The 27,094-nt window shown below is 39.8% G+C and overlaps 1 protein-coding gene across 3 annotated transcripts in view; it reads right to left on the minus strand.

Moving 5' to 3' along the window:
* The window catches only part of Fnip1 (folliculin interacting protein 1), an 86,577-nt gene extending 65,096 nt beyond the window's left edge, over nt 1-21,481 (minus strand). For all 3 annotated transcript variants that reach the window (XM_052757760.1, XM_052757761.1, XM_052757759.1), the window contains exon 1: nt 21,292-21,481. In XM_052757760.1, coding sequence (XP_052613720.1) covers nt 21,292-21,383 — 92 coding nt within the window. In that variant the 5' untranslated portion in view covers nt 21,384-21,481. The remainder of the gene's footprint in view (nt 1-21,291) is intronic.
* Between the last annotated feature and the right edge of the window lie 5,613 nt (nt 21,482-27,094).

Consider the following 27,094-nt stretch of genomic DNA (forward strand, 5'->3'; position numbering starts at 1 on the left):
AAATTTCCTATCTGTATGTCTTCCCCTTCTTCCCCTCTCACGCTTTCTCATCCCAACCTCATCCCTCCCCCCAAAACCCCCCCAACTCCCCCACCCCCACCCACCCACACAACCCACCCCACCCCACCCCTGCCATCCTTTCTCTGCACCATTGGCATTTAAATCTATGTTAAAACTTCTTCTGAATAAACACCAAATTTGCTTTAAACAGAAGATTTCCTGCTGTCTTCACAGGTAATTAAAATAGATGCTTAATTTTTTTTTCTAAAGATATTCTCACCAACCTGTGGTACACAGGCCTTTAACCCCAGCACTGGGAGGCAGAGGCAGGAGGATCTCAGTGAGTTCCTGGTCTACTAGGTCCAGGTCAACCAAGGCTCTACAAACAGATGCTAACTCAACAAACAAACGAAAAGGTCTTCTCTTTTTCAGGTGTGCTAGTTCAGTTTGTCTTCCAGATTAGCTTTCTTTCCACCGGTCTCTCATTTTCCTTCTCCGTATCACTAGTTCATATTCAATTCTTCAGCTTCAAATGAATGTTACTAAACTGTAAAGTGTAATAACCATAGCCATTTCTTCTTTTTTAATTAATTAATTTATTTTTCTATTATCAGCTTGACACAGCACAAATTCTTATCCTAATAGTGAAATGTTTGCCCAGTAATTGAGTAAAACCAAAACTTATTATTATAAAGCCACAGTCACCCTAGGGTGCCCCCTGCTATGTAGCCTCCCTGGTTCGGTGGGTTGCAGTCTGATTGTTCTTTGCTTTATATCTAGTATCCACTTATGAGTGAGTACATACCATGTGAACTGAAAAGGAAGAAGTTAAACTTTCACTATTTGCAGATGATATGATAGTATACATGAATGACCCCAAAAATTCTACCAGGGAACTCCTACAGCTGATAAACTCCTTCAGTAAAGTGGCAGGATACAAGATCAACTCAAAAACATCAGTAGCCCTCCTAATAACACATGATAAAAGGGCTAAGAAAGAAGTCAGAGAAACATCACCCTTTACAATAGCCACAAATAATATAAAAAACTTGGGATAACACTAACTTAACAAGTGAAGGACCTATTTGATAAGAACTTTAAATCTCTAAAGAAAGAAATTGAAGAAGACATCAGAAAATGGAAGGATCTCCCATCCTCATGGATAGGTAGGATTAACATAGTAAAAATGGCAATCTTACCAAAAGCAATCTACAGATTCAATGCAATCACCATCAAAATCCCAACACAGTTCTTCACAGCCATTTCTTAAATGTAACAATGGAATGTATTCTGCTCTAAGAAATCATTTTAAAGTATTTCATTTTTCTTTTTTATTTTTCTGTAATGCAGTTTCTGTCCTAGTTGTTGTAATTATTGTGTTGGGATGATGCTTTTTTTTCCTATACATGTTATAATTGTTTACATTCAGGTAAAAACTGTAAAATACCTAACAAAATCATTTTAGTGTAAAAGCAAGCAAAACCCTTTCAATCTACCATTCCTTTGCATTCTTTTTTCTCTTCTTTTTCTTTATCTTTAAATTTTCCTCTTATTTAGCCATTCTACATTCCAACTGCAGCCTCCCCCAACTCTTCTCCTCCCAGTACTCCCCCATTCCCCCTGCCCTCCCCACTCCCCCACCTCTACCCAGAAAAGGGCAGGCCTCCCATGGACATCAACACCACATGGCACATGAAGCTGCAGCAAGACTAAGCACTGAACCCTGCACCAAGGCTAGGCTTGGCAAGGCAACCCAGCATGAGGAATAGGGTCCCAAAAGCCAGCCAAAGAGTCAGAGCCAGCCCTTGTTCCCACTGCCAGGAGTCCCACAGGAGGACCAAGCCACACAACTGTCACACATATGCAGAGGGCCTAGGTCAGTCCCAACACAGGCTCCATGGTTGTTGGCCCAGTCTCTCCGAGCTCCCAGGAACCCAGGTCAGTTGACCCTGCGGGTCTTCCTGTGATGTCCCTAAACCCCCTGGCTCCCACAGTGCCCCCTCCCTCCTTTGCATTCTTAGAAACAAATGAAAGAGTCTTTCATTTTTCAAATTGCATAAAGGCAATATGCCAGATGTGGTGTCTCCTTGGTGCTAACACCACCAAGCAAGTCTTAGGGATAAGACTTTGAAGAGCAGACTAACTTGAAAATTATACATCTTAGAGCTTTTCATTTAATTCATTTTATACTTTTCCATATGTTTTGTTAAGATTTTTTGAAAATTCACAAGGCTTTTTGTTACTACAAAAGAATACACTGTACACATCACAAAGGTCACTTTCTCTTGGTATGAAATACATCCACCTGCGGAATGGAGAGACTCAGTTGTTAAGAGCACTGGCTGATGACCAGGTTCAATTCCTAGCACCCACTTACAGCTAACAACTGTCTGCAACTTCATCCCTAGTGTATCTGACACCTTCTGGCCTCCCCAGGCACTAGGCACACATGCTATGTAAAGACATACATGCAGGAAAAACACCCTACACATAAAATAAATAAATTAAAAAAGAAAAAAACACAGCACCCCCCCCACACACACACACTTAGTTCTGCATGCTGAAGGAGAAAAGCAAAGTTAGACAGCTTCTAAACACCAAGACAAGAATGGGTACACAACTAAAATTGTCAGTATCATTTAAGCACTAGCAAATTTCTTGGAGCCCTAAAATATTTAGTATACATCAGGAATATTTGAAGGAGCAGCCATTTAATTTGAGGAAGGCATCTTAGAAGTTTATAAAGCCAAATATGTGATAAGAATAAATGTTTCTTCATGCTGTCTCTCAGCAACCTCTGAGGATCACAAACTATCATCAACTAAGTTGTAATTGACGATATCACACACACACACACACACACACACACACACACACTATCAATATCAGAACAAACAAGGACATTTATATGCAGGATATATGATTTCTGTATTAAAGAACTACATACAATGGGTTCAACCTATGTAAACTGCCAGTTTCTCAGAACCTCATGCCCAAGTTAAAAAACAAAAGAAAACAACCAAAACAAAAAAGTAAGAAAGATTCCAATGCATAGCTAAGCTTCAGTGAAACATTAGTGTATGTTTCTAGTTCCAAACTACTATAAATATGATAGGAGACAGCAGACAAGTAGACGTAAGACCAACTGGTACCAGAAGACAACGAGGCTGTTTTCCTGCAAACAGTTGTTTGATTGTTCATGCTGTGTTTTCAGAAAGCTAAACAATCTTTCCTCTGAAATTTTAAAGTTAACACATGAAGACATGACCAGGTATTCAACTGAAGATTTTAGCAGAAAGAAAATGTAAACTCTCAAAGGATCTCCTACACATATAACAAAACAGGGGTAAGAAACAATTCGTTAAAAAATATCCAACCTAATTAGTTAATCATATCAATTTCATACTGGACTTGTAAAATGCCTTTGAATAGTATTATTGCTAGTTATTTCTGCTTTTTAGTTAAGTGTAGAATTTTATGCCAGTAATTTTAGTTGGATATATTTTTAAAATCAATTTGGAAAAAAACTGAATTCAGTAAATATTCAAATATAAAAATGTCTAACTGATTTCTAGAACATTATCACCAATCCGAAAATGTAACTTCTAAAACATCTGCTGCAATACTTAAGGAAACTCAAGCTCCACACTAAACAAAATACTGCCTAAAACGGTCTGCTGCTATGAAGCCAGAGAGGAGACCAGTAGTTACAACAGCTAGAGGCAGACAAGGGATCTATTTAAAAGATGAGGGGTGGCGTCGGAGATTTATTTAGGGCACTGGAATTGTTCTGCATCACTGGTGGTAATTAGTAACTCCATGCATCTGGCCATGTACAACATTCACACAACTCTAATAACAGCATGAACATGCATGTTCAAAGTAACACTGGTCACAAAAACCAGAGGTAGAAAGTTATATCCCAATATCTACCAGTCACTGGGTATATACAGACTTATACAGAACATACTAGAACATTCAGCTATAGAAGTAGAGTACTGATGCATGCTACAACATGGATGAACACTGAATATAAAGTCAGTCAAAGGAAAGTCAAAACATAAAAGGTCACAGGATTCCATGTATATGTAATATCCAAAATGGGTAAATCCAGAGAGAGAATGGAGATTGGTAGTTGCCAGGATGCTTTGAGGGGGAGAAAAACATTAACTCCTAAATGCACAAGGAGTTTTACTTTGGACTAATGAGAATGTTTTGTAACTAGATAAAAGGGCAGTTACCTAACATTGTGAATATACCAAATGCCTCTAAACTGTTTACTTTACAGTGGATAACTTCATGTTGCATGAATTTCATCCATATATATACATATACAAAACAGATAAGCACTCATGTATCTTTTTCATCAGTAACCAATTAATAATGACCTCCTGACAAGGATGAACAATGACAGTAATATATGCCTTAATAAGTGGGAAAGGCATGTCTACATTCTGCATGTTTATCATTTAAGGGGTATGCAAACATATGTCTGTAAAAATCACAATATAAAAGTTAAAAAAAATTCCACATGATTAGCAGGTATTATTTGAATGATAAAGCTTGAAAAGAATTCCAGTAAACCTCTGAAATTTTAGTTACTGGCTTTTGGCTCTGACAGTTTTGCCAAGGTATGAATCTCACCAACATCATGAAAACATAGACTTTTCTATAAGCTCATGAGCTGACTTTGTTCCTGATACTGGAAAGAGAAGGCCAAGACCAGTAACAAATTACATAACTGCCAGAGCTGAACGATATGACAACAGGATCACAAGACATTAAAGCAGAGGCCAGAATTCATGCCTGTATCTACCCAGAAAAAGTCATTGCCTATGCATTACATATGCAGGAACACAAAAGAGCAAAACTAAACAGACCTCAAATTTTAAAAGCTTAGAATTCAAATTCAAGCCTTATGAGAGTGTGGAGTAAACTGAGCTCTCTATGTGGATGGATGAAAATTATCACAACCACTTAGTAAAATAATGTGGCAGAAGAGCCAAGTAGGTAGGTACTCAGGGGACAGAGGCAGGGGACTTCCCCAGGTTTGGGACTAGCCTGATCTAGATATTGAATTTCAGGCTAGTCATGACTACACAGCAAGAACTGGTCTCAAACAATAGCAACAATAACATTAATGATAATGTAGCAGAATCTGATAAAGTCCTGGACATATACCTATAAATTATATATCTATAAATTCAATCTGAACTTAATATTTCAACAGACATGAACATGTATCTTCTCCCTAAAACTCATACAAAAATGTTCACAGCACTATTATTAATTATAACCCTAAACTGAAAATAATCCAAATATTCTTCAACAATCACGGAGGTAAAGAAATTGTGATATATTCATAAAACAGAAAACTGAATTACTATAGTGATTAACTAGGGATGACTGTGTGCCCAAGAGACATTCGTGGGAAGACATTTCTGGTTCTGACAACTGGCTAAGACATCAGGGATAATAACAACACCCTAAGATGTACAAAAAGAGATTTACAATGGAGAATTATGCTTCCAAAGGCCCAAAGCTCTGACATTGAGAAATACTGTACTACATCAACTAAAGCATATGAACTAGACTATATAAGCTATATAGATAAATTAAAATACCATGTGGAGGAAGGGGGAAAAGCCAGACAAGGAAGTGTACATGTATGAATCCATCTGTACGAATTTCAAAGTCAAGCAAACTTTATCCCAGTGTTGTAAGTTAGGACAGTAGGGTCATGGTAAGTTAGGACTTTAGAAAGGAAGGCAATACTCTGTTTCTTGAGCTGAGTAATAGTTACTTGGCATTAAGTACAAATTCATTAGCTGGATACTTTCTTCTAAAATACATAAAATTTTAAACTGAAGAAAATTAAATGTTTTTATACTAAAAATCAGCTAAATTTCATATTACATTGGCAAATTTTCTTTAAAAATATTGTCACTCTGTTACTAATTTTGTTAGTATTAAACAAGTTTTTTTTTTTTTTTTTTGGTTTTTTTTTTTGGTTTTTTTTTTTTTTTGGTTTTTTCGAGACAGGGTTTCTCTGTGTAGCTTTGCGCCTTTCCTGGAACTCGCTTTGTAGACCAGGCTTGGCCTCGAACTCACAGAGATCCGCCAGCCTCTGCCTCCCGAGTGCTGGGATTAAAGGCATGCGCCACCACCGCCCGGCTTTAAACAAGTTTTATTTTCTGCATTTACATATTTTGTTTTTGATTATACAAGCAAGAGACTTTACTATTGGGAGATTACAAGCAATGAACAAATATAAGATGTGAAAAACCCCACATCTCCCTGATGTAACCTCTCACAACACTGTTGTGTTTAATTCTAGACTTTCTTTTAGGTGGATAAGTATTATAAAGTCAACATGTACACATTTACAAAAGCAAGATCACATTAAAAAACTGCTCTGAATTTTTTTTAAAACAGTACATGTGGATATATAATAAAATGTTCTAACGTATGTATAACTTATTTAATCAATCTAACGTATGTATAACTTATTTAATCAATCTAATCACAAAACTCTAGGTACACGACTTATTTAATCCATCTCCTAATTATAGACATAGAAATAAATTAAACTGAAAACAATTGTAAACAATGCTTCAATGAGCAGCACAGCATGCCCCTGTGATTATTCACACAGCCCCTGCTTCCAAAATAAATGAGACCATTACTCTCTCACCACCATATAAAACACAATTTGATTTCACAACTTTTACCTGAGTCAACTACTTTTCCTAATCTGTCAGAGTGACAGCTCAGTATTAAGTATTATTTATAGACATATTTCAAAATTTTTAAAAATTTTATGAATTTTCTTGTATGTATCACTTGTAAAGACCTTAATGCACTTAACTTTGTTTTCCTCATACACAAATGGTTTTATAGAACCACTGAGAAGTCAAATGTGCAAATAGGCAAATATAATTCATGACTATTACTAGAATGGTGACAAAACCACCTTGGAGACAGTCATATTGTTGAGAGTTAATGGAAGCAACATCCCTGTCCAGAAACTATCATGCACTAGTTATCTTGTTCCTTGGGCTCTTACAATCTTTCCAACCCCTCTTCTAAGATGATCCCTGAGCCATAAGTGAGGAGGTGTGTTACAGATGTTCTGTTTGGGACTGTGCTCTTATCCTGGCTAGTGTTTGTTAACTTGATACAAGTTAGAGTTACCTGGAAAGAGGAACCTCAACTGAGAAAAAGTCTCCATCAGATTGCCTGTAGGCAAGTGTGTGGGGGCATTATTTTGATTAAAGGTGAATGGAAGGGCCCAATGGAAGTGGTATCACCCCTGGGATAGTAGTTCTGGATGGTATAAGCAAGCAGGGTGAGCAAGTCATGAGGAGCAAGCCAGTAAGCAGTATTCCTTCATGGCTTCTGCTTCAGTTCTGCCTTGATTTCCTACCTTGACTTTCTTTAGTGATGGACTGTGATGTGGAAGTGGAAGTGAAATAAACTCTTTCCTTCCTAAGTGATAGCCATGGTTTATCACAACAATAGAAACTCTAAGGTGGCACCTCACAGTTACTCTCTACATTTTGACCACTTGTGGCTCTATAAGTCCTCATTTGCTACAAAAAGAAGCTTCTTTGAAGAGAACGTAAGAGCTGCACTTATCTACAGATATAAGGATGAATATTTTGAAGGCAGTTGGAAACTCTATTACTTTAGTAATACGGTAATAGTAGGCTCTCCTATAAGACCCTATATCCTTTCCAGCTATGGATTCTTGGCTAGGTTTACAGTATCAGTCATGAGTTACCTCCAGTTGAGTGGGCTTTAGGTCCAATTACACAGGTGTTAGTTGCCCCCAAAATACAAGTACTACTATTGTACCATTGGAGATATCTTACTGATCCAGTCTCATCATTGTGGTGATTCTCAGGCTTTACAGCTGAGTAGGAGTTGTTGACAACTTTTCTCCCTTGGCAGCTTGCATGGTACCTTCTGACAATATGAGAGCTAGTCCTCAGGGAGGAGGCTTCCAGGTCAATACCAGCTTGATTTCTTCAAATCCTATAACCAAAGTGTGTAGTGTCTTCAGCAATAGAATCTTACCTTGATGCTCTGGCAAGCAACAGAGAGCAATGGAAATAGACTATCATTGTTTTGGGGGTCTCTTGAACCCCCTCTTACCAACAGCCCCAAGAGAGATATCCCCCGTCTGGCACTGGAGTTTTTGTTAGACAAGTCTATGGCCCCTGGGGAGCACATTATCCCACTGAGGTAAATTGCTGGGAATTGAACTCAGAGCTTGTACTTGTGAAGCATTTGCTTTACCACTAAGCTATACCATCAGCCCCCTCAGTATATTCATAAGGTTCAGTGGATCCCAGAGATCCAGTACAGTGTAAAAGAAAAACGAGATCAAAATAAGGTAGCAGCCATAAAATAAGAAACCAAATTTCTACCCCCTATAGAAAAAAAGAATTATATAAATCCAAAGCATCTCCTGGCCAATTTATCAGAGAAGAAGAAAACACTTAATCCCAAGCCATTATAGCCATTTAACTGGTTTCTGTAACTCTAGAGACAATGACTCTCCCTCCTGAAATCTTTACACTACAACCTAGAAATCATATTGTATGTGTTCTTGTTAACATTTTTCACATATATCTCCTGGTCACAGAATCAAAGTTTCTTTACTACAATACACACAGGGAAGTGTGTACTGGAATAAACTAGCCAGAACATGACAAAAGACAGGAAGGGAGGGAAGAGTGAATGGGGGGGGGGGGAAGGAACTAAACAAGAACTTAACACAGTTTCCTTCTGACTTAAGGTCTACTGTAGGCTCTGCTACTCTCTAAGGCAGTGGTTCATACAAAGGTATGAGGGATTGGACTGTTTCCACAGGTGACGGCATGAAGCACTCACACCACCACCCTTCTAATCTTAGGCCCAGACACAAAACATGTGAATGCTATTTACAGCCACAACGGTACTGTGGCAGTATCCAAGAGTTAGGTAATATAAAAATGCACATGAAAATCCTGCAAGAAATAAACAGTTGTCTCGGAGCATAGGATATGAGCTTTTTCTACTTCACTAAACAAAGCCAGATCACTTTCCAAAGTGCTTGTACCAATTTATACTCCCATAAGAACTATGGAAGTGTTCTCACCGCTCCACATTCTTGTTAACAGCTGGTACTAATACAACATTTTGGGTTTTACCAGCCAATGTCAATATATGCACCCCTCTTTACCAAAATAAGTTGGCTGTAGTTTTGGTAGATACATTTAATCTATCCAGTGTTAAGAAAACGCCTTTCTAAATTTGCTACAAGCTTTTTATTTTAACAATAAATGGAATCTGAGTTTTATCAAATATATAAATTTGTATCACCTGACTAATAATGTAGCCTTTCTCCTTTAATAAATAACAAAGACATACAGTTCAATACACCAGGCATTCCTGAAAGGATGTTAGATAAATCCTTCTAACAAACTGATGAAATCTTATTTCACTTAACAGACTAACAGAGGCACAGAAATTTAATTACTTGCCATAGGTTCAACCAACAAACACCCAAACTTAAAACCAACTACAGTCTCATTTTCTATATTGGTTCTTTTTCCTGTTGTAGTTATCACTGGGTAAAGTGATATTTTTATATCTATAAAGAGGAAGGCTTATTTAAGTTCACAGTTCAGGTAGTGATAAGGTTCTTGTGGGCAGAGTCCCAAGCAGTGCAGGGCAAGGAACAGGGAATATACATGTGAACCTCCTTTGATCTTTTCTTTCTCTTCTTATAGTTACTAGTGTTCAATCATGTAGACTGCAGTCTGATGATCTTATCTAATATACTAATCACCTCCTTAAGGCTACACCTCTAAAACCACAGCTGGGTTAAATTTCTATCCTTATGACAAAATGGGGATTAAACTCCAGCATGCATTTCAGAAGGGACAAGACATGTTCCATGGTCCACTCACAGTATGTGCTCAACCTGTGGGTTGCGACCCCTTTGGGAGTCGAATGACCCTTTCACAGGAGTCACCTAAGACCATAGGAAAACACAGATATTTACATTATGATTCATAACAGCAGCAAAATTACAGTTATGAAACAGCAATGAAAATAATTTTATGGTTGGGGGTCACTGCAACACGAAGAATTGTACTAAAGGGTCACAGCATTAGGAAGGTTGAGAACCACTGTGTTAGCACTGAGAAAATTATTTAATTTCTGAGTGCTTCTGATAAGCTCCCTCACCTATAAAATGAGGCTATTACTTAGTTTGTTTAGTTGTCTTGAGGAATAGATTAATGAGTACACCTCTCTATGGTCCTTAAAATTCTGCCTGACAGACACTAATGTACTAAATGAATATTACAAATACTAACAACACAGACTAGAGAGATGGCGCTCATACTGCCTCCAAGAGATCTGAACTTGGTTCCCAGTACCCACATTAAGCAGCTAACAACTACCTGTAACTGGAGCTTCAGCTGCCACACTCCCAAGCACCTGCACTATGTCCACATCCCCCATCCCCAATATAAGATGAAAAATAAGTTAACATTTTTTAAATGTTAACAAAATCCTCTTACTTTTTCTTATCCGTAGAAAAGTTTCATTTAAAATTGTGATTATTTACCTAAGCTTCATCTTTTTGGGGAGGGAGGACAGGTTCATCTATTTCAAAAAAATCATTTTCGGTTTTTTTTTTCTTTTAATTCTCTCCTATGCAATCATTTCTAGTTCATTAATTTGACTCCTACCATTTAACTGGTTCTATTTTCTGTGGATTTATTTTCTAACAACATTAAGTAGACCACTCAACTCATGTATGTACATCAAATAAATGTTGGGGTTTTTTTTGTTTTGTTTTGTTTTGTTTTTTAAGAGTTTTGTTACTTTTTAGTTTTTATGACCAGGCACCATCATGACCAGCTCAAAAATAATTTGTAGTCTCAAATTTTTTTGCTACTTTATCTTCAACAAGTATAAGTATGTCAAAATCACCTATCATAATAGGAAACATGTCATTTTATCCATTTTTAATGTACTTTTTTAGGTATGAATGCTCTGTCTGCATGTATGCCTGCAGGCCAGAAAAGATCATCAGATCTCATTACAAATGGTTGTGAGCCACCATGTGGTTGCTGGGAATTGAACTCAGGATCTCTGGAAGAGCAGCCAGTGCTCTTAACCTCTGAGCCATCTCTCCAGCACCCATTTTTGTTTTATATATTTCTATTTTATTTATTTTGGTTCTTTTTGTTTTTAGATAAGTTCTCTCTATGCAGCCCTGGTAGTCCTGGAACTCAGAGAGATCGTCTTGCCTCTACTTCCAGATTAAGGCATGGGCCACTGCACCATGTTCTAAACATGTTCTAAAACATGTTATAACTGAATAGCAAATAAAACTGTATTTACCACAAGTAATTCTTTGGTTTTTTTGGTTTTTTCTTTGAGACAGGGTTTCTTTGTGTAGCCTTGGCTGTCCTGGGACTTGTTCTGTAGACCAGGCTGGCCTTAAACTGACACAGATCCTACCTGCCTCTGCCTTTCAAGTACTGGTGGTATTAAAGGTGTGCACCACCACTGCCCCGCTAGTAATTTTTTGTTTTAAGTTCTGTTTTATATGATGTAACTAGAGCTATACCAGCTTTGTTTTTGCTGTCTAAATATTTTTTCTTAATCTTTTTGTCAACGTGTATTTGCTTTAGAAACAAAAAGATTAAGAAACAAAAACATATTAATGTATCTTGAAAATACATTTTTAAGTATCTCATATTACTATGTATAGTTAATAGCATACTGTTGTAGAAGATTTAAAATATAACTTGGTCACAGCTTTCTATGGAGATAGGGGCTCCTGAGTGGGATTACAGGCACTACCATGTCCAATATAACTTAAAAAATAAAAAAGACTGCAAATTTATCAAAATGTTCATAAACTAGGCTAGGAGTGTGGGTCAATGGTACAGTGCCTACCTACTCTATATTGAGTTCAATCCCTAGCACTGCAAAATAAATGGAAATAAACAAGTTTAAATAAACTGTATGCGGAGTGACTCAATATACACACACTATCACTCCTTTCTTTGGATTTTCAGGCATGGTTTAGCAGTGCAAGCACTCTACAACATTAGCAAATTAAATAAAAAGAAAATGCATTGCTGGTAGATGTCTACTGTCAAGTTTGTCTTCTTACTCCTGTGTTTTAGCCTCAGCCTTTACACAGAACCAACGTGTATTTGCTTTAGAAAATGTCAAACATCACCCTCAAGGTCATTAAGGACTTCAGAGAAAGAGGCTTGTAAAAGCAGGCCCCTGGAAATTAAAAATATGATAGTTGAAATTAAAACATACCTGCAAAATTCACTACAAAATAACACTTATGAAATATTCTAGAAGTACAATATAAAACCGATCTGAAAGAAATTGGGAAGAAAAAACCAAGAAGCTCAAAGGCTCAATAAAGGAAGCTCCCCTTGAAATCTTACTAACAAAGTTCAAAAAGAAGTGATGGAATTGTGAAAATCATGTAAGAACATCCCCTAGAATTAAATGCCTCTGGACTGAAAGGATGGGCACCAGCAAGTTAACCTGTAAAAATCCCCAAACAAAACCCAAGGTAGATTATTCTGAATTTTCAGAAGAAAATCCTGTATCTTTTGTGATTTCTCAACTACAATACTGGCAGCCATAAGACAATAGAGTAATGTCTTTGAATTTCTAAGTTAAAAAGGATTTCAATTTAGAGTTGTTGTCATGTGTGTGGTATATGGCATATGTGTTCAAGTGTGTGCGGGTTGGCTAGAGGTTGGCACCAGGTGTCTTCCTCAATAGAGTTCCACCTTATTTTTTGAGATAAGGTCTTTAAACCTGAAGCTCACAGGTTCTGCTATTCCCAGGTTCCTTCCTGTCATCATCTCCCCAAAGACGGTAATACAAGAAAGAGCCACTGAGCCCAGGTTTTTACATGGGTGCTGGGTGTACATGAACTCAGATCCTCATGATTTGTGTGACAAGCACTTCACTGACTAAACCCTCTCTAGCCCTTCAATCTAGAATTCTATATCTATCAGACTGCCAAGAAAGCATAAAAATAGAATTAATTATTAGGTTTGCAAAATCATGTTTCTTTGATAAAAATGTCAAACAATTAAATTATTGACAAATAATTCCTTTTATATTTCTGCATTGTTATAGACGTGTAGTTTGTGGTTTCTAAACTAATAATTAACCCAAAATATAAAAACTAGTAACAAATTCATATTGTGGGGCTTGTGTGAACAGGCCGCATTTGATTCACCTCATTACCTCACAATCTGCATTTTTCTGATATAAATGGAAATTTTTAAAAAATTATATACAGACTATAGAGATAGAAAAGCAGGCCAACAAACCTCAAAGTCCTGTTCTCCAAATACAGCATCAATTGTATAAACTGAGTTCATTATCGCATCTACAAATTTTTATTCCAACCCTGTCACTCCAACCACTACATTAGAGAGTAGGAGAGGCATATGAAGCAGCTAACCACATTTGGAATGGCTTGGAATAGAATGCTACTGTGTCAAAGGACACTCTGTATTAGGCAGTATGTGTACAAGAAACAGGGCCCTGGAGCTCTGGAGGTGTCCTTACAAACAGGTTACACTGTAGCTCCAGCTCCCCAATAGGTTCAGTTGACAATCATACAAGGCCTAAGGGTCCAGAATGTTCAAGCAGGGAGAAAAGAATGTTCATCAAAATTGCTTGTATTTTTCAACTCTGAATTAGCAAAAAGAGAGCACTAGTTCATTAATTTATTCTTTTACTAAGTCAGCAATACTCAATGTCAGGGATGACACCAGTAAATACACTATTACACTATTCTAATTGTTAATGAGGGTATCATAGAGGGTTTAATAATCTATTCTGGGAAATAGGGCTGTCCTTAAAATCTTAAAAACTAATGAAATTTTTCTTTAAATTGGCAAACAATGTCAAAGAAAAACTTAAATAATATGAAGCAAATAACTCAAAATAGGAGTAATTTTAACTAGATTAGAACTTTTTCAATTCTATAATTAAAATATTTCTCATTACTTAATAATTTCTTATAGTTTGAGAATTTCATTCATACATGTAATGTATTTCATTCCAGTTACTTTTTTTTTCATTCATCAAACATTTAGTGACTTTCTTCTTGAGCCAGGCACCAGAAATACATCAGTAAAGCAAGTAGAGGCTATGCCCTTATAGACCTTAAAATCTAGTGAAGCTATGACACCTCTGAGTGCAATGACATCACAAGAAGATAACAGCCAAGGACTAGGGGATGTGGATCCATGGTAGAGCACTTGCCTAACATGTGTGAGGACTTGGGGTCCATCTCCAGCATGAAGAGGAAAAGAAAGAAGAGGGGGAAAGGAGACATAAAGGTTCTATTACACTTTTTGTTTTTTGTATTTTGAAACTGGGTGTTACTATGTATCTATCCCTAGCTGGCCCCAAACTCACAATGCAGACCAGCCAGGCTTTAAATTTGCAGCAATCCTCTTGTCTCTGCATCTTGAATGATGCGATCACAGTATGGATCATTCTGCCCTGCTCTACTGAAGCTTGAAAGAAAAGCATGAGGGCCAGGAGATGACAGTGGGTAAAGTGTCTGCTGTGCAAGCCTGAGGAGCTCAGTCCCACCCCTACCACCCAGGTAAAAAGCTGGATGCTGCAGCATACACATGTAACCTCAGGGCTATGGGAGAGGGAAGAGGGGAGAGCTGGAGACAAGCGGGTTTCTGAAGCTCACTGGCCAGCCTAGCTGAGCTGATGAGCTTCAGGCTCACTGAGGTACCTTTTCTCAAAAAAATAAGGTATGAAGCTGGGTATAGTGGTCCTTAATCCCAGCACTCAAGGGGCAGAAACAAGCAGATGTCTGTGAGATGGAAACCAGCCTAATCAACATAGGGAGTTCCAGGACAGCCAAGGCTATATAAAGAAACCTTGTCTCAAAAAAAAGAAAGAAGAAAGAAAAAGAAAGAAAGAAAGAAAGAGAGAGAGAGAGAGAGAGAGAGAGAGAGAGAGAGAGAGAGAGAGAGAAAGAAAGAAAGAAAGAAAGAAAGAAAGAAAGAAAGAAAGAGAAAGAGAAAAGTAGGAAAAAGCCCCCTGCCATCTATAACCTCTGGCCTACACACAACTGTACACGTATACACATACAAACACACACACACACACACACACACACACACACACACATTTTTTAAAATAAAAAATTTTGTCATCACAGTGTACAAAACAATGTGCAAACACATACATCAGATTATTCTCAATAAATACCAAAGACTCTAATGAAATCTGACATCCAAACAAACAAAAACTAGAAAGAATAAAAAGGAGAAACTAGGATGCCAGGCTGAATTCCCAGCATTCAGAAGGCTATGGCAAAGGATTATTAATACATGTTACAGGCTAGCATGTCTCAAAACAAACAAAACACAAAGAAAACCTGTAGTAGTTACTCTGCTGTTGCTCTGATAAACTACCATGACAAGACATAAATGCATGGGAGAGTGAGTTTGTGTTTACTGTTCCATAGGGTTAAGAGGCCATCATGGCAGGGAAGCAGAGTAATAAGCAGCAGGTATGGCAGCAGGAATAGGAAGCCAATGATATATCACATCTTTAACAACAAGCACAAAGCAGAGAAAGTGAACTGGAAGCAGGCACCAGGGCTTTAAACTCTCAAAGCCTGCCTCCAGTGATGTACTTCCTTAGGCAGGCTGGCCCTCTTAAATCCCCCACCCCCCAAAGAACATCACCACCTGGGGACCAAGTGTTCAAATGCCTGCTTCTATGGAAGATGTTTCTTAGTCAAACCACTAAAACCCCAAAAACAACAAAAAGAGAAACAGGGGAGAAGGAAGAAAGGAGGGGGTGCAGGGAGGGAGGACTCTGGGAAATGAGGGTTTGGTGAATGCTAACATTTGAGTAACTACTATCAATTTACTCCTCAGAACAACACTAAGAAGGTTAGGTGTAACAGGTCCCTAGACTCTTCCCGGCAAACCAGGCACAATCTCAGCCACATTTAATGTGAGACCTGATCATACTTCTAGCTTCAGGTATACTAACACAATCAGAGCAACTCCACATGCCTTAGCACTGATTCAGGTCTAAGCCAAGTGGGGCATACTGCTAAAATGAACAGCACAGATTCTCTAAAACTGTTGCAGGATATCTTCGAGTACAGTGTGTCTGTTCCAAGAAGTGATGTGAGAAAGAGCTAGCCGCACTGCATCTACAACTGACTTCATGATGATAAAAAGAATGGAGCCTGAAGACTTGGCAATTAAGTGCTAGAACTCAGTTTGAAAATCAAGCAGTCTGGTTTCAGAACTAAACGACCTTAAATCACTGCATGATAATGCTTCTCAAAGCTATATCAACCAGTATCATTGGAGTAAGAATCTGAAGTCAGGTCAAATACACCACACCAACTACAACTCAAAAGAAGGCTTGCAGATCAAGTTGAAAAGTTTGGATTTAGTTCAGAATTTCCTAAGATTAGTTTAGTTTGCAGAAAGACAAGAGGGACACACAGACAGATCCATGAAGAGGTAGTTAGCAACAGCATTCCTGCTACAGACAATAAGAGTAAATGTTTCTAACTGTGCTGGATAGTTTTATGTCAACTTGACACAAGCTAAAGTCATCTGAGAGGAGGGAACTTCAATTAAGAAAATGCCTCCATAGATCAAGGTAAGCCTGTAGGGCATTTTCTTAGTGACTGATAGGAAAGGGCCCAGCCCATTATGGGTGGTGCCATCCCTGGGCTGGTGGTCCTGGGTTCTATAAGAAAGCAGGCTGAAGCCGGGCGGTGGTGGCGCACACCTTTAATCCCAGCACTCGGGAGGCAGAGGCAGGCGGATCTCTGTGAGTTCGAGGCCAGCCTGGTCTACAGCGTGAGATCCAGGAAAGGCGCAAAGCTACACAGAGAAACCCTGTCTCGAAAAACCAAAAAAAAAAAAAAAAAAAAAAAAAAAAAAAGAAAGCAGGCTGAGCAAGCCAGTAAGCAGCACTCCTCTAAAGCATTTGCATCAGCTCGCATCTCCAGGTTCCTGCCCTGCTTGAGTCCCTGTCCTATTTTGTCTGATGATAAACTGATGTGGAAGTGTAAGTCAAGTAAACCCTTTCCTCCCCAAGTTGCTTTGGTCATGGTGTCTCCTCAGAGAAATGGTAACCCTAACTAAGACATTAATTTAGGAAAATAACAAAAACACAGACAACTCTTTTTAATAATTATTTTTTTATAAACATTTAAAATAATCTTCTTCACCAAATTAGAGGTTTTTTTAAGAGAAAAATACCTAAAGAAACCTTTTTTTTTTTAAACATGTAATACAGTTACTGGGTTTACATGCAATTTTTTTACTTCCACTTTAATGTGCATAATGGAAAGAACACAAAGCAGAATCTTCTGGACAGCATCTTCTTTCTCAAATTCTTTAAATGACCTAAATAAATTACCATTTCAATTCTATAATGACTGCTGGGCGTGGTGACATAGGCCTCTAATCCCACCAAACAGAGGTAGGAAGACTGAATTTGAGGTCAAAGTAAGCTACATGGTCAGTTCAAGGCCGGCTTGAACATGATGAGATCTCATCTCAAAAGAAAGTTAAAAAAAATCAATTCTACAAATGTCTTAAAAATATCCTATGGTATCTTTCAAACTCTTCTCCAGCTCAAGAAACAGATGAGGCAAGCCCACAGGACTCTATTCAGTAGGGGCTATCCTAAGAGTGAACAACAGTAAGAAAGCTGAAGCTCTTGCCATCTTTTCTAATGGGGTAACCATGAAAGAAAATACAGAAACATATTTATGGTTTCTTTGTCCAAGGTACCTCCTATAATGAAGTCCTATTGTGGCTAACCACTATTGGACCTCGTATTAGCTGCTCTAAGAACTGTCTCTTGGAAATAGGTAGTGCCAATGTTGTGTCTTTGTATGATTTAACAATTTAAGGGGCTGAACAGACGGCTCAGAGGTTAAGAGCTCTAGCAGCTCTTCCAGAGGACTCAGGTTTGATTCCTAGCATCTACACGGCAGCTAATAACTGTCTATAACTCCAGTGCTGTGGGATCCATATCCTCTTTGGAGGGCACTGAATGCACATAGTGCACATATATACATGCAGGCAAAACATCCATACACATATATATTTTCTAAAAAGTGATTTAACAATTTAAGCTATTAGCATGCATGTACACACACACACACACACACACACACACACACACACACACACACACACATTTTGGTCAGTTTAAGCTGCCTAGTGCACGCACATACACTCACACAATTTCAATCATTCCAAACCCTGGTCACATAAAAAAAGTGCTAGACAACACCATAGGCAAATGAAAATTAAAACTACAATTCAATAGTACTATATATCCCCATAACAGCTATAACCAAAAGACTAAAAAATTATTAGGGGCCAGTGAGATGGCTCAGAGGTTAAAGGTACTTGCCACACAAGTCTAGTGACCTGAGTTCCATTCCAAGAATTCATATAAAGGTAGAAGGAGAGAACCAAGTCCACAGAGTTGTCTTCTGACCTTCACAACTGCACTGTGTCACATCTATGCCCCTCACACACATCATACACACAACAATAAATAAAATTTTAATTAGTTAAGATAGTTATGTTTCTACCCAATAATGAAGTATTCATTTTCTTAAAAGGATAATTTAAAGTACTGAAGAGATTTGTAGCAAAAGTAACTTTAATATATTGCTACTGGAACTATAAAACAAGTATTTTTGGAGAAGTTTGGGAACTTTTTAAGAAGTTAAGTAACACTTCGCACATGAGCCCACAACTTTACTGCTCAGTATCTATACCCAGAAGAAACAAAAATTATTTCTAAATAAAGATTCATCCACAAATATACACAAATATTCGCAACAGAATTGTTCAAATATCCTCTGACTGATAAGTGAATAAACAAATTGTGAGGCTGGAGAGATGACCTAATGGTTAAACTGCTTGCCCGGAAAATGTGAGGACTGGGAGTTCAGAACACAGAAACCCACAGAAATGCCAGGTGGACATTACCTGTCACCTGTTATTGCAGCCCTAGAAGGAAGAGCAAGGGGATCACCAGAGCACACTGGCTGACAAGACCAGTAACATAAGGAAGCTCTGCGTTTGACTAAGAGATCCTGTCTTAATAAGATGAAAGGTCAACCCAAGAGAATTCTCAACATCAAATTCAGCACTCCACATGCACCCACACACATGCAAAAGTATAAATACACACCACACACAGAGGGAGAGAAAAACAAAACAAAAATTGTGCTATACCCACACAATGGAACACCTACTTAAAAGGATGGATGGAACTATTAAAAAGGCAACATCAAAGATACATTTCAAAAATCATCATTCTGGGTGAAAAGAAGCCAGCATGTGGCTATGTAAGTTATAATTACATTTATATGAAATGTTCAAAAAGCCAAAATGACAGAAAGCAGATCAAATTTTTTCTTGGGTGAAAAAGGATTAAGGACTGAGAAAAAGGAGTGAGCAAAAGTGAAAATTTAGGTTGATGGAATGGTTGTGAAGGTTCGGTGGAGTGGTGAGTATAAACTACATTTAACAACACTCATGGCACTGTACCCTTATGTATGTTCCTATTTTTTGTATTTAAATTATAGCTCAAGGAAGCTTTTTTTAAAGCTGGGTTAATTAGATCTCAAGTCACTAGGTATGTGATTCAGAATTTTCATTTTCTCACATTACACTTGTACACGTCTTGTTTTCCTATCGAGCTTTTATGATAAACTGCAGGTACTGGGCTTCCACACTGGAAAAAGGATTATGAAGTTATCTACACTGCTTCTTGCTCTACCTCACAAGGTTACTGTGAAACATCAAATGAGATAACTGGTGAGAAAGTTCTCTGGCAGCAGTAAAGTATTACACAACCATATAGAACACTTACTCAAAAAGTAGATTTTATTCACATTAACGACTTGAGACTCTTGTAACCTTGGCTACTCAAAGTCAGTCTTTGCACAGAAATAAACAGTTGCCTATTCAAATGTCATCTTTTAAATCTCTCTCCAGAGCCTGCTTCCTGGGTCTCTTGAGCTCCTAGGTGTCTTCGTGTATTATCTAGTGTTATCTGCACTTTCGTTTTTCAAAGGAAAAACAAATGTCAGATGACCATGGCACAAGACATTTACTTCCCAGTACGGAGAAGAAGAGAAAGTCGAAAACTTTTATTAAGCCTGACCTTTTTCTTGCTTTAAAGATCAGTTAAATTCCTGCCATTTGAGACTTAATTTCATACATGGTTTCCTGATGTAATCTGCACTGTTGACAGGGTGGACAATTTCAAGAATACTAAAGCCTACAAAACCCGTGTAGTACAATTATCTTACACTTGGCCTGCTGCAAGATTTGAGTTTCCCTTCACTACAACTGTACAGCTGGGTTCTCTGCTATACTGCCCAGTTTGTGTGATATGTGACATTTGGCCTAGTTACATGTGCAAGTTTCCACAGCGCATTATGGAAGAAGACACAACAAACAGTATCTTCTTCCAATACAACTCCATGGCTGAATTTAACCGTCCGGCCAAGCTTCTATAAAATCTGACAATTCTAAAAAGTTACTGTACCAGCAACAGGTACTGCAATTAGAAACGAACAAAGCCTGCAACACACACACACACACACACACACACACACACACACACACACACACACACACACACACACACCTGCTACCGTTTTCCATTTATAAAGGACTCCTTTTCGGTAAGAGGTGTAAGGGGAAAGAAAATTCGACAGCTACTTCTAACGCGGGTCCTCCTGGAGCCCCGTCAGTGGTAGCCCTAACCACTTCGGTTTCGCATTTCTCCTTCGATAACACTAAGGTCGCTCGGCCCGATAACTACTGCACGGCTCCAATTTTAGTTTCCAAGAAGCCTGACAGACCGGCAGCCTGCCCACTCGCTCCGCCAGCCTCCTCAGCGTTCCGCAGGTTGGCCGAACGCGCCGGCTGTCTGCACAAAGCCAACCGAGGGCGGCGGATCACAGACAGGGAGGGAGCAGCTCCCGGCCCGGCCCCGGAGGCCTGCGGTGAGGTCGCAGCCCCGGCAGCGTGCGAGCCGCCAGCCTCCCGAGGCCACGGCGCTGGGGCGCGGGGAGGCGGCGCGTGGCGCGGGTGGGACGTAAACAGGCGAGCGAAGAGGGCACTGGACCGCACGCCCCGCCCGAGGCCGCGACCCCTCGGGGGGCCCGCGACGCCCTACCTGAACGCGCAGTCCGGGTCGCGGGCGTCTCGGCCCGGCGCGCCCAGCCCGCTCCGCTTGCTGAAAAGCTTCTGGAACAGGGTGGGGGCCATGCTGGCCGCCGCCAGACCGGGGTCGCTCAGCTGGGAGCTCGCCGGAGGCCCCCCGCTCCTACCGCCGCCCCGCCACCCCCATGGGCGCCTCAGTCATATGACAGAAATTAGTCACTTCAAACGGCCACGGCGCGCGGGGCGGAGCGCGAGGCTGAGGTCGCGGCGATTGGCTGGCAGCGAGCCGCGTCACGTGGCAGCGAGCTGAGCTGGGGGCGGGGTGGGGGTGGGGAGGCGGAGCCGCCGGCCATTGGCTGGCCCACGGGTCTGTCACGCGGCCTCTCACGGGGCGGGGCGGGCGAGGGTGCGCGCGGCGAGAGGCGGGAGAGAGCTTCCAGGGCCGAGGCCCGCCCCTGGCTCTCCCCGGTTGCCTGGGCTCGGGAGGGGGGTGCGGGGGGGAACCTTAGTCCGCGACTTGGGGCGCGCACTTTCCATTGACACCCACATTTAGTATCTAGGAAGAGCTAGCGACTGATCAGGCTCGGTCTCCTTGGTAACCAACAAAAGCACAAGCAAAACCAAGGGAGGCAAGCAGCCTTAAAGACGGCATCTACCTAAAAATATCTAACCCTTTATGCTAAGTATTTAGAATTTGAGAGACTGTGGTTAGAGGACTCGGCAATAGAGGGCTTGTGTAGCATGCTGGAGACCCTGGGTTTGACACCAAACAAGAATTTTAGCAAAATGTTTAAGGGAGGCAGGAATCGGAACTTCCACAAAATAAAACTATCTTAATATCTAGGTATGGGGGAAGGAGGAACTGCAGCATTGTAACCAAATGACAAGACTGTGCTCTCAAAAAGGGAAATAAGGCTCATGAACATCCTTCCAATCTTGTCAAAACATCAGGGTTCAGATCAAAGTCGTCATTCGTTGACCAGGAGGAGGGATTTTTTTGCAGTGGAATGCAGTTCTCTGAGAAATGTGGATGTCAGGAAACTGGTGGTGTATGCTTGGACGGCTAGATAAAGACACTTGAGGATTTCATTTAACTAGACATAGGAACCAAATCTTTAAGAAGTAACCAACTGATCTGTAGTTAGAGTTTAAGAAAAATAAATAAGTAGCCCTAACATGGAAAAGAGAAAAATTGGCAGAATATTTTATATCGTTACTAATTTGTCACTGGTTAGCATGTTGCGCTCTAATATTACAAGGTTTTTGTATATTTATTGAGACAGGGTTTCTTGCTCACCAAGTAGTCCAGTCTTCTGCTTCATCCTCTTTGATATCACTAGGATTACAACTTTCCATTCCTTTGCCCATCCTTTTTAAGTAGATTCTGGGGATCAAATTCAGATCCTCATGCTTACACTGCCGGTACTTCATTCACCAAGCTACCTCCCCAGCTTCCAAAGTTGTTGTCAGGAGCAGGGTATTTGTTTGTTTCTTTGTTTGGGGTCTTGCTGTGTAGCTCAGGCTCCTCTCCAGTTCTCTGCCCTGTCTCTACCACTCTAGTACACAAGACTTTTAAAAGCACTAATTGATGATGATTAAAAAATGAATTTGCTCATTCCACAAACATTTGAGTGCTGTGTATTGGGGATCAACATTAACAACAGAAAAGCTAATTGCATAGACAAGAAGACAGTAAATGGGTAAGGTAACTTCAGATATTGATTGGAGTTATGAAATTAATGAACTAAATAATGAAACTGTCACAAGAAAGGTCTTTCTGAAAAGGTTTGTAGTGCACTGGTGAGATTTTATTCATAGGTCCTTTGTAAACTGCACAAGTTTCAAGAGTTACTGGATATGGTGGTTTGAGTAAGAATGTTCCCCACAGGCTCATATACTTGCATGCCTGGTTACCAGGGAGTGGAACTGTTTGAAAGGGTTACAAGGAGTAGGAGGTGTGGCCTTGGTAGAATAGGTGCAGTGTTGATGGAGGAAGTGTATCACTGGGGGTGGACTTCGAGGTTTCAAAAAGCCCACACCAGGCCCAGAAAAAATATCTTTCTCTCTCTGCCTGCAGATTGGGATGTAGCTCTCAACTACTTCTCCAGTACCGTATCTGCCATGTATGTCACCATGATCCCAGTCTGACACTGTAAGCAAGCCCCCAGTTAAATATTTTCTCTTCTAGAGTTGTCGTGGTCCAACCCCAGAGAAACTATGTAGCAAGGAGGACCCTAAGAGAGACACTTGAAATGCCCTGAAAGGGGGAAATAGATAAAATCTCCTGGGAAGGGGTGGGGTGAAGGGAAGGGGTGAGGGATGAGAACATGAGGAAACAGAACGGTTGAGCAATGAAAGAGATATCTTGATAGAAGGAGCCATTATGGGGTTAGGAAGAAACCTGGTGCTAGGGACCTTCCCAGAAATGCTCAAGGATGACCCTACTTAAGACTCCTAGTAATAGTGGAGAGGCTGCCTGGATGGGCCTTCCCCTGTGATCAGACTGGTAACTACCCCAATTGTCATCCAACAGAGCCCTCATCCAATGACTGATGGAAGCAGATGCAGACACCAGCCGAGCACTTGAGTCCAGTCAAAGAGAGGGAGGAGGGATGGTGTGTGTGTGTGTGTGTGTGTGTGTGTGTGTGTGTGTGTGTGTGTGTGTGTGAAGATCATGATGGGAAAACCCACGGAGATAGCTGACCTGAGCTAGTGGGAGCTCACAGACTCTGGATGGATGGATGGATGGATGGATGGATAGATGGGAACCTGCAGGGGACTGAATCAGACCCTCTGAATGTAGGTGACAGTTGCATGGCTTGGTCTGCTTGCGGGGCTCCCAGCAGAGGAACTTGGATTTATCTCTGGTGTAGCCCACTCCCTAGGGTGGGATACCTTGCTTGGCCTTGATCCGGGGGAGAGGCTTGGGCCTGCTTCAACTTGATGTGCCAGAGCTTCTTGACTTGGTGGTAGTGGGTGGGTATCTGCTGGGGGGAGGTGAGGGGGAGTGGGAAGAGAGGAGGAAAGGAGAACTGTGTGGTTGGTATGTAAAATGAAAAAATATTTAAAATTAAAGAAAAAATATATATGAGTTGCCATGGTCATGGTGTCTCTTCACACAATAGAAGAGTGACTAAGACACAGGGCAATACAGTTTCCAAATATATTTTCTGTACATTTCAGATAATCCTCTCAACTCCCATGCCAAACACCAGAAGATCTTTTATATGGAAAAAATGAACTATATGTATTTTTTCAAGTAAAATATTTGTGACATTTTTTAATGTGAAAAAAACCATATATCAGATGAGCCAATGTGTAAAGTGTTTGCTGAAGTTTCTTTTATTTTTATAGAAGTTAGGTGAATGTGAGTAGAAGCAGACTAAAGGCTTCTACACAGGACCAAAGTCTCTTAAGGACAAGAGGCTGTCCATGGCTGGCACAGAGATGCATCTTTCCAGGTTCCCTCAGAAGGAAGTTTCCAAATACAGTAACCTCATGTGCCTTCATCTTGGGAAAAAATTACTTCATGGGTGATCATAGATATTAATAGTAGGAGAAGTGCTGCTTGCATAAGAGATACTTTATTTTAGTGTTCTCCAATCATGCATTTGCTTTATCTCTGCATTCTCAGTCTTGAAAGTACAGAGAAAACCAAATTTATTTGCTACAATTCATCATAGTTCCCCTATACTGTAATATAATACTAAATAGCAATATCAAAACATTGAAAGGATACAAATTTATACTAAGACATGGTTATGCTTAAATTCTTTTGAGATTGGTAGCAACATATATTGACCCTATTGTTTAATATGGTCTGTCCTCACGGAGAAGCTTAGGTTCTTATAAGCAAGCTCTTTAAGTTTAGGGAAGACATGTGGGGGAAATAGGAGAAATTTAACAGTTTTTATGTAATCGTGCTGTCTTACATGAATGTATAACAATGAGTTAGAGATATTAAATGTAAGTCCTACAGTCTAACCCTAGAAGATTCAGTCTCTCCCAAACTGGTCTCTGTCCATCAGCTTCAAGACCATCCTCCTTGGTGGGGTATAATGATGCATGTCTTTAATATCAGTGCTCAGGAGGTGGAGGCAGGTGGATCTCTGTGAGTTTGAGGCCAGCTTGGTCCACATAAGTAATTCCAGGACAGCTAGAGTCACATAGAGACCCTGTATCAAAAAGATCAAAAAAAAATCACCCTCCTGAAAATATAAACGGCAGGGGCAGTTTTCACTGTACCTATTTGCTGTTTGCCTGACCTAGGAAATGAGCCAATAAGGCTATAATCTTGTTCCTTTAACCACTGTGCTAATAAACTCTGGCTCAGTTTTGTTAAATTATTCTGAAAGAAAAATTTCACACATTAACATCTCCAAATAATCAGTCCACTTATACATGCTTGGGGTCACTCAATTTTTAAAACTCTTAAGCCAACTATTTGTAGCTACACAATAAGAAAATGGCAGTGGTTTGAAGTACAAGAAGGAATAAACATTGGTTTATTTGCAAACATCCCTTAAGTTCTTCCTGCCTCCGCCTGTTTGAGGCACTGAGGATACAGTGTTGAAAGTGACAGTCTCCACTGGGAATTTACTCCTTACTGGGAGGAAACAAACTACCTGCATGTTGTGATAGGAGCTACAACAGTAACCCATGACAGGAAGTAACTGCAGGAGACCAAAGTTACATGGGTGATAAGGAAGGCCGCTTCAAAGATGGAGGATTTGAGCTGATGTCTAGAATTTAGGAGGCAGCCATGGAAAAGGGGGTCAAGAACCTTCTGAGAGAAAGGAGACAAAGTATTAGAGGCTCTGCAAGAGCAGTAAGTTTGGTGTCTGAAAAGAAGGGAGGCCAGAAGAAATAGAGCAGACTCCAGGAAGGAGCACAAGCTTACATGAGGTTATGAAACCCATGGGTCAGACTGTAAAAGTCACAGGCCCTGGAAATCATGGGAGGGAAGGTAAGAGTCATGGGAGTGGGCTGGTGATAGAGCTCAGAGGTACAGTGCTTGTCTATCACGTGTGAGGTCATAGGTTCAATCCTTGGCACCACAAAAAAGTAACTGGTAACTGTGCAAGCAGCCCTATTTAGACTCAGTGAATCACAAGAAAATCATAAAAACAATAACAAAAAGACATGAAAATAGGAGACATTGTTGGGAAGAAGTTCAGTGGGAGTGGGAGGGAATAAGAAAGAGAATGGAGAATGAAAATGACAAAAATACATTATATACACATATGAAATTATCGAAGAATGAAAAATAAAGGAGTAATGGGAGCTATCGAGTAAGGTTAAAATAGAAAAAGGACATGATCCAACTTATGACTTAACTCTGGCTATTTTTTAAAAGATTTATTTATTTATTATGTATACAGTGTTCTGTTTGCATGTATGCCTTCGAGTCAGAAGAGGGCACCAGATCTCATTACAGATGGTTTTGAGCCACCATGTGGTTGCTGGGACCTCTGGAAGAGCAGGCAGTGCTCTTAACCTCTGAGCCATCTCTCCAGCCCTTAACTCTGGCTATTATGTAGAAAAGGAATTATAGAAGAGAAAGGAAGGGAGAAGGGCAATCAAATAGGTGGGTACCTGTATATGAGGAAGATGTGATAATAGTTAACTGAGGTTATTTTGAGATACAGTTGAAATAAATTCTAATATTGGCAAAAATAAAACATATTGCCAATATTTCTTTACTTGAGCAACTTAAATGGAAGTTACACCAGGAAAATTGGGTTTGAAGGGAAAATCAAATATATTGTTTGAATTGCCTGTTAGATGCCCATGTGGAAATTTAAGTAGAGTATATG

The sequence above is a fragment of the Peromyscus californicus genome, unplaced genomic scaffold (assembly GCF_007827085.1).
Source record: "Peromyscus californicus insignis strain IS unplaced genomic scaffold, ASM782708v3 Scaffold_3__1_contigs__length_106647218, whole genome shotgun sequence".
Classification (NCBI taxonomy): Eukaryota; Metazoa; Chordata; class Mammalia; order Rodentia; family Cricetidae; genus Peromyscus; species Peromyscus californicus.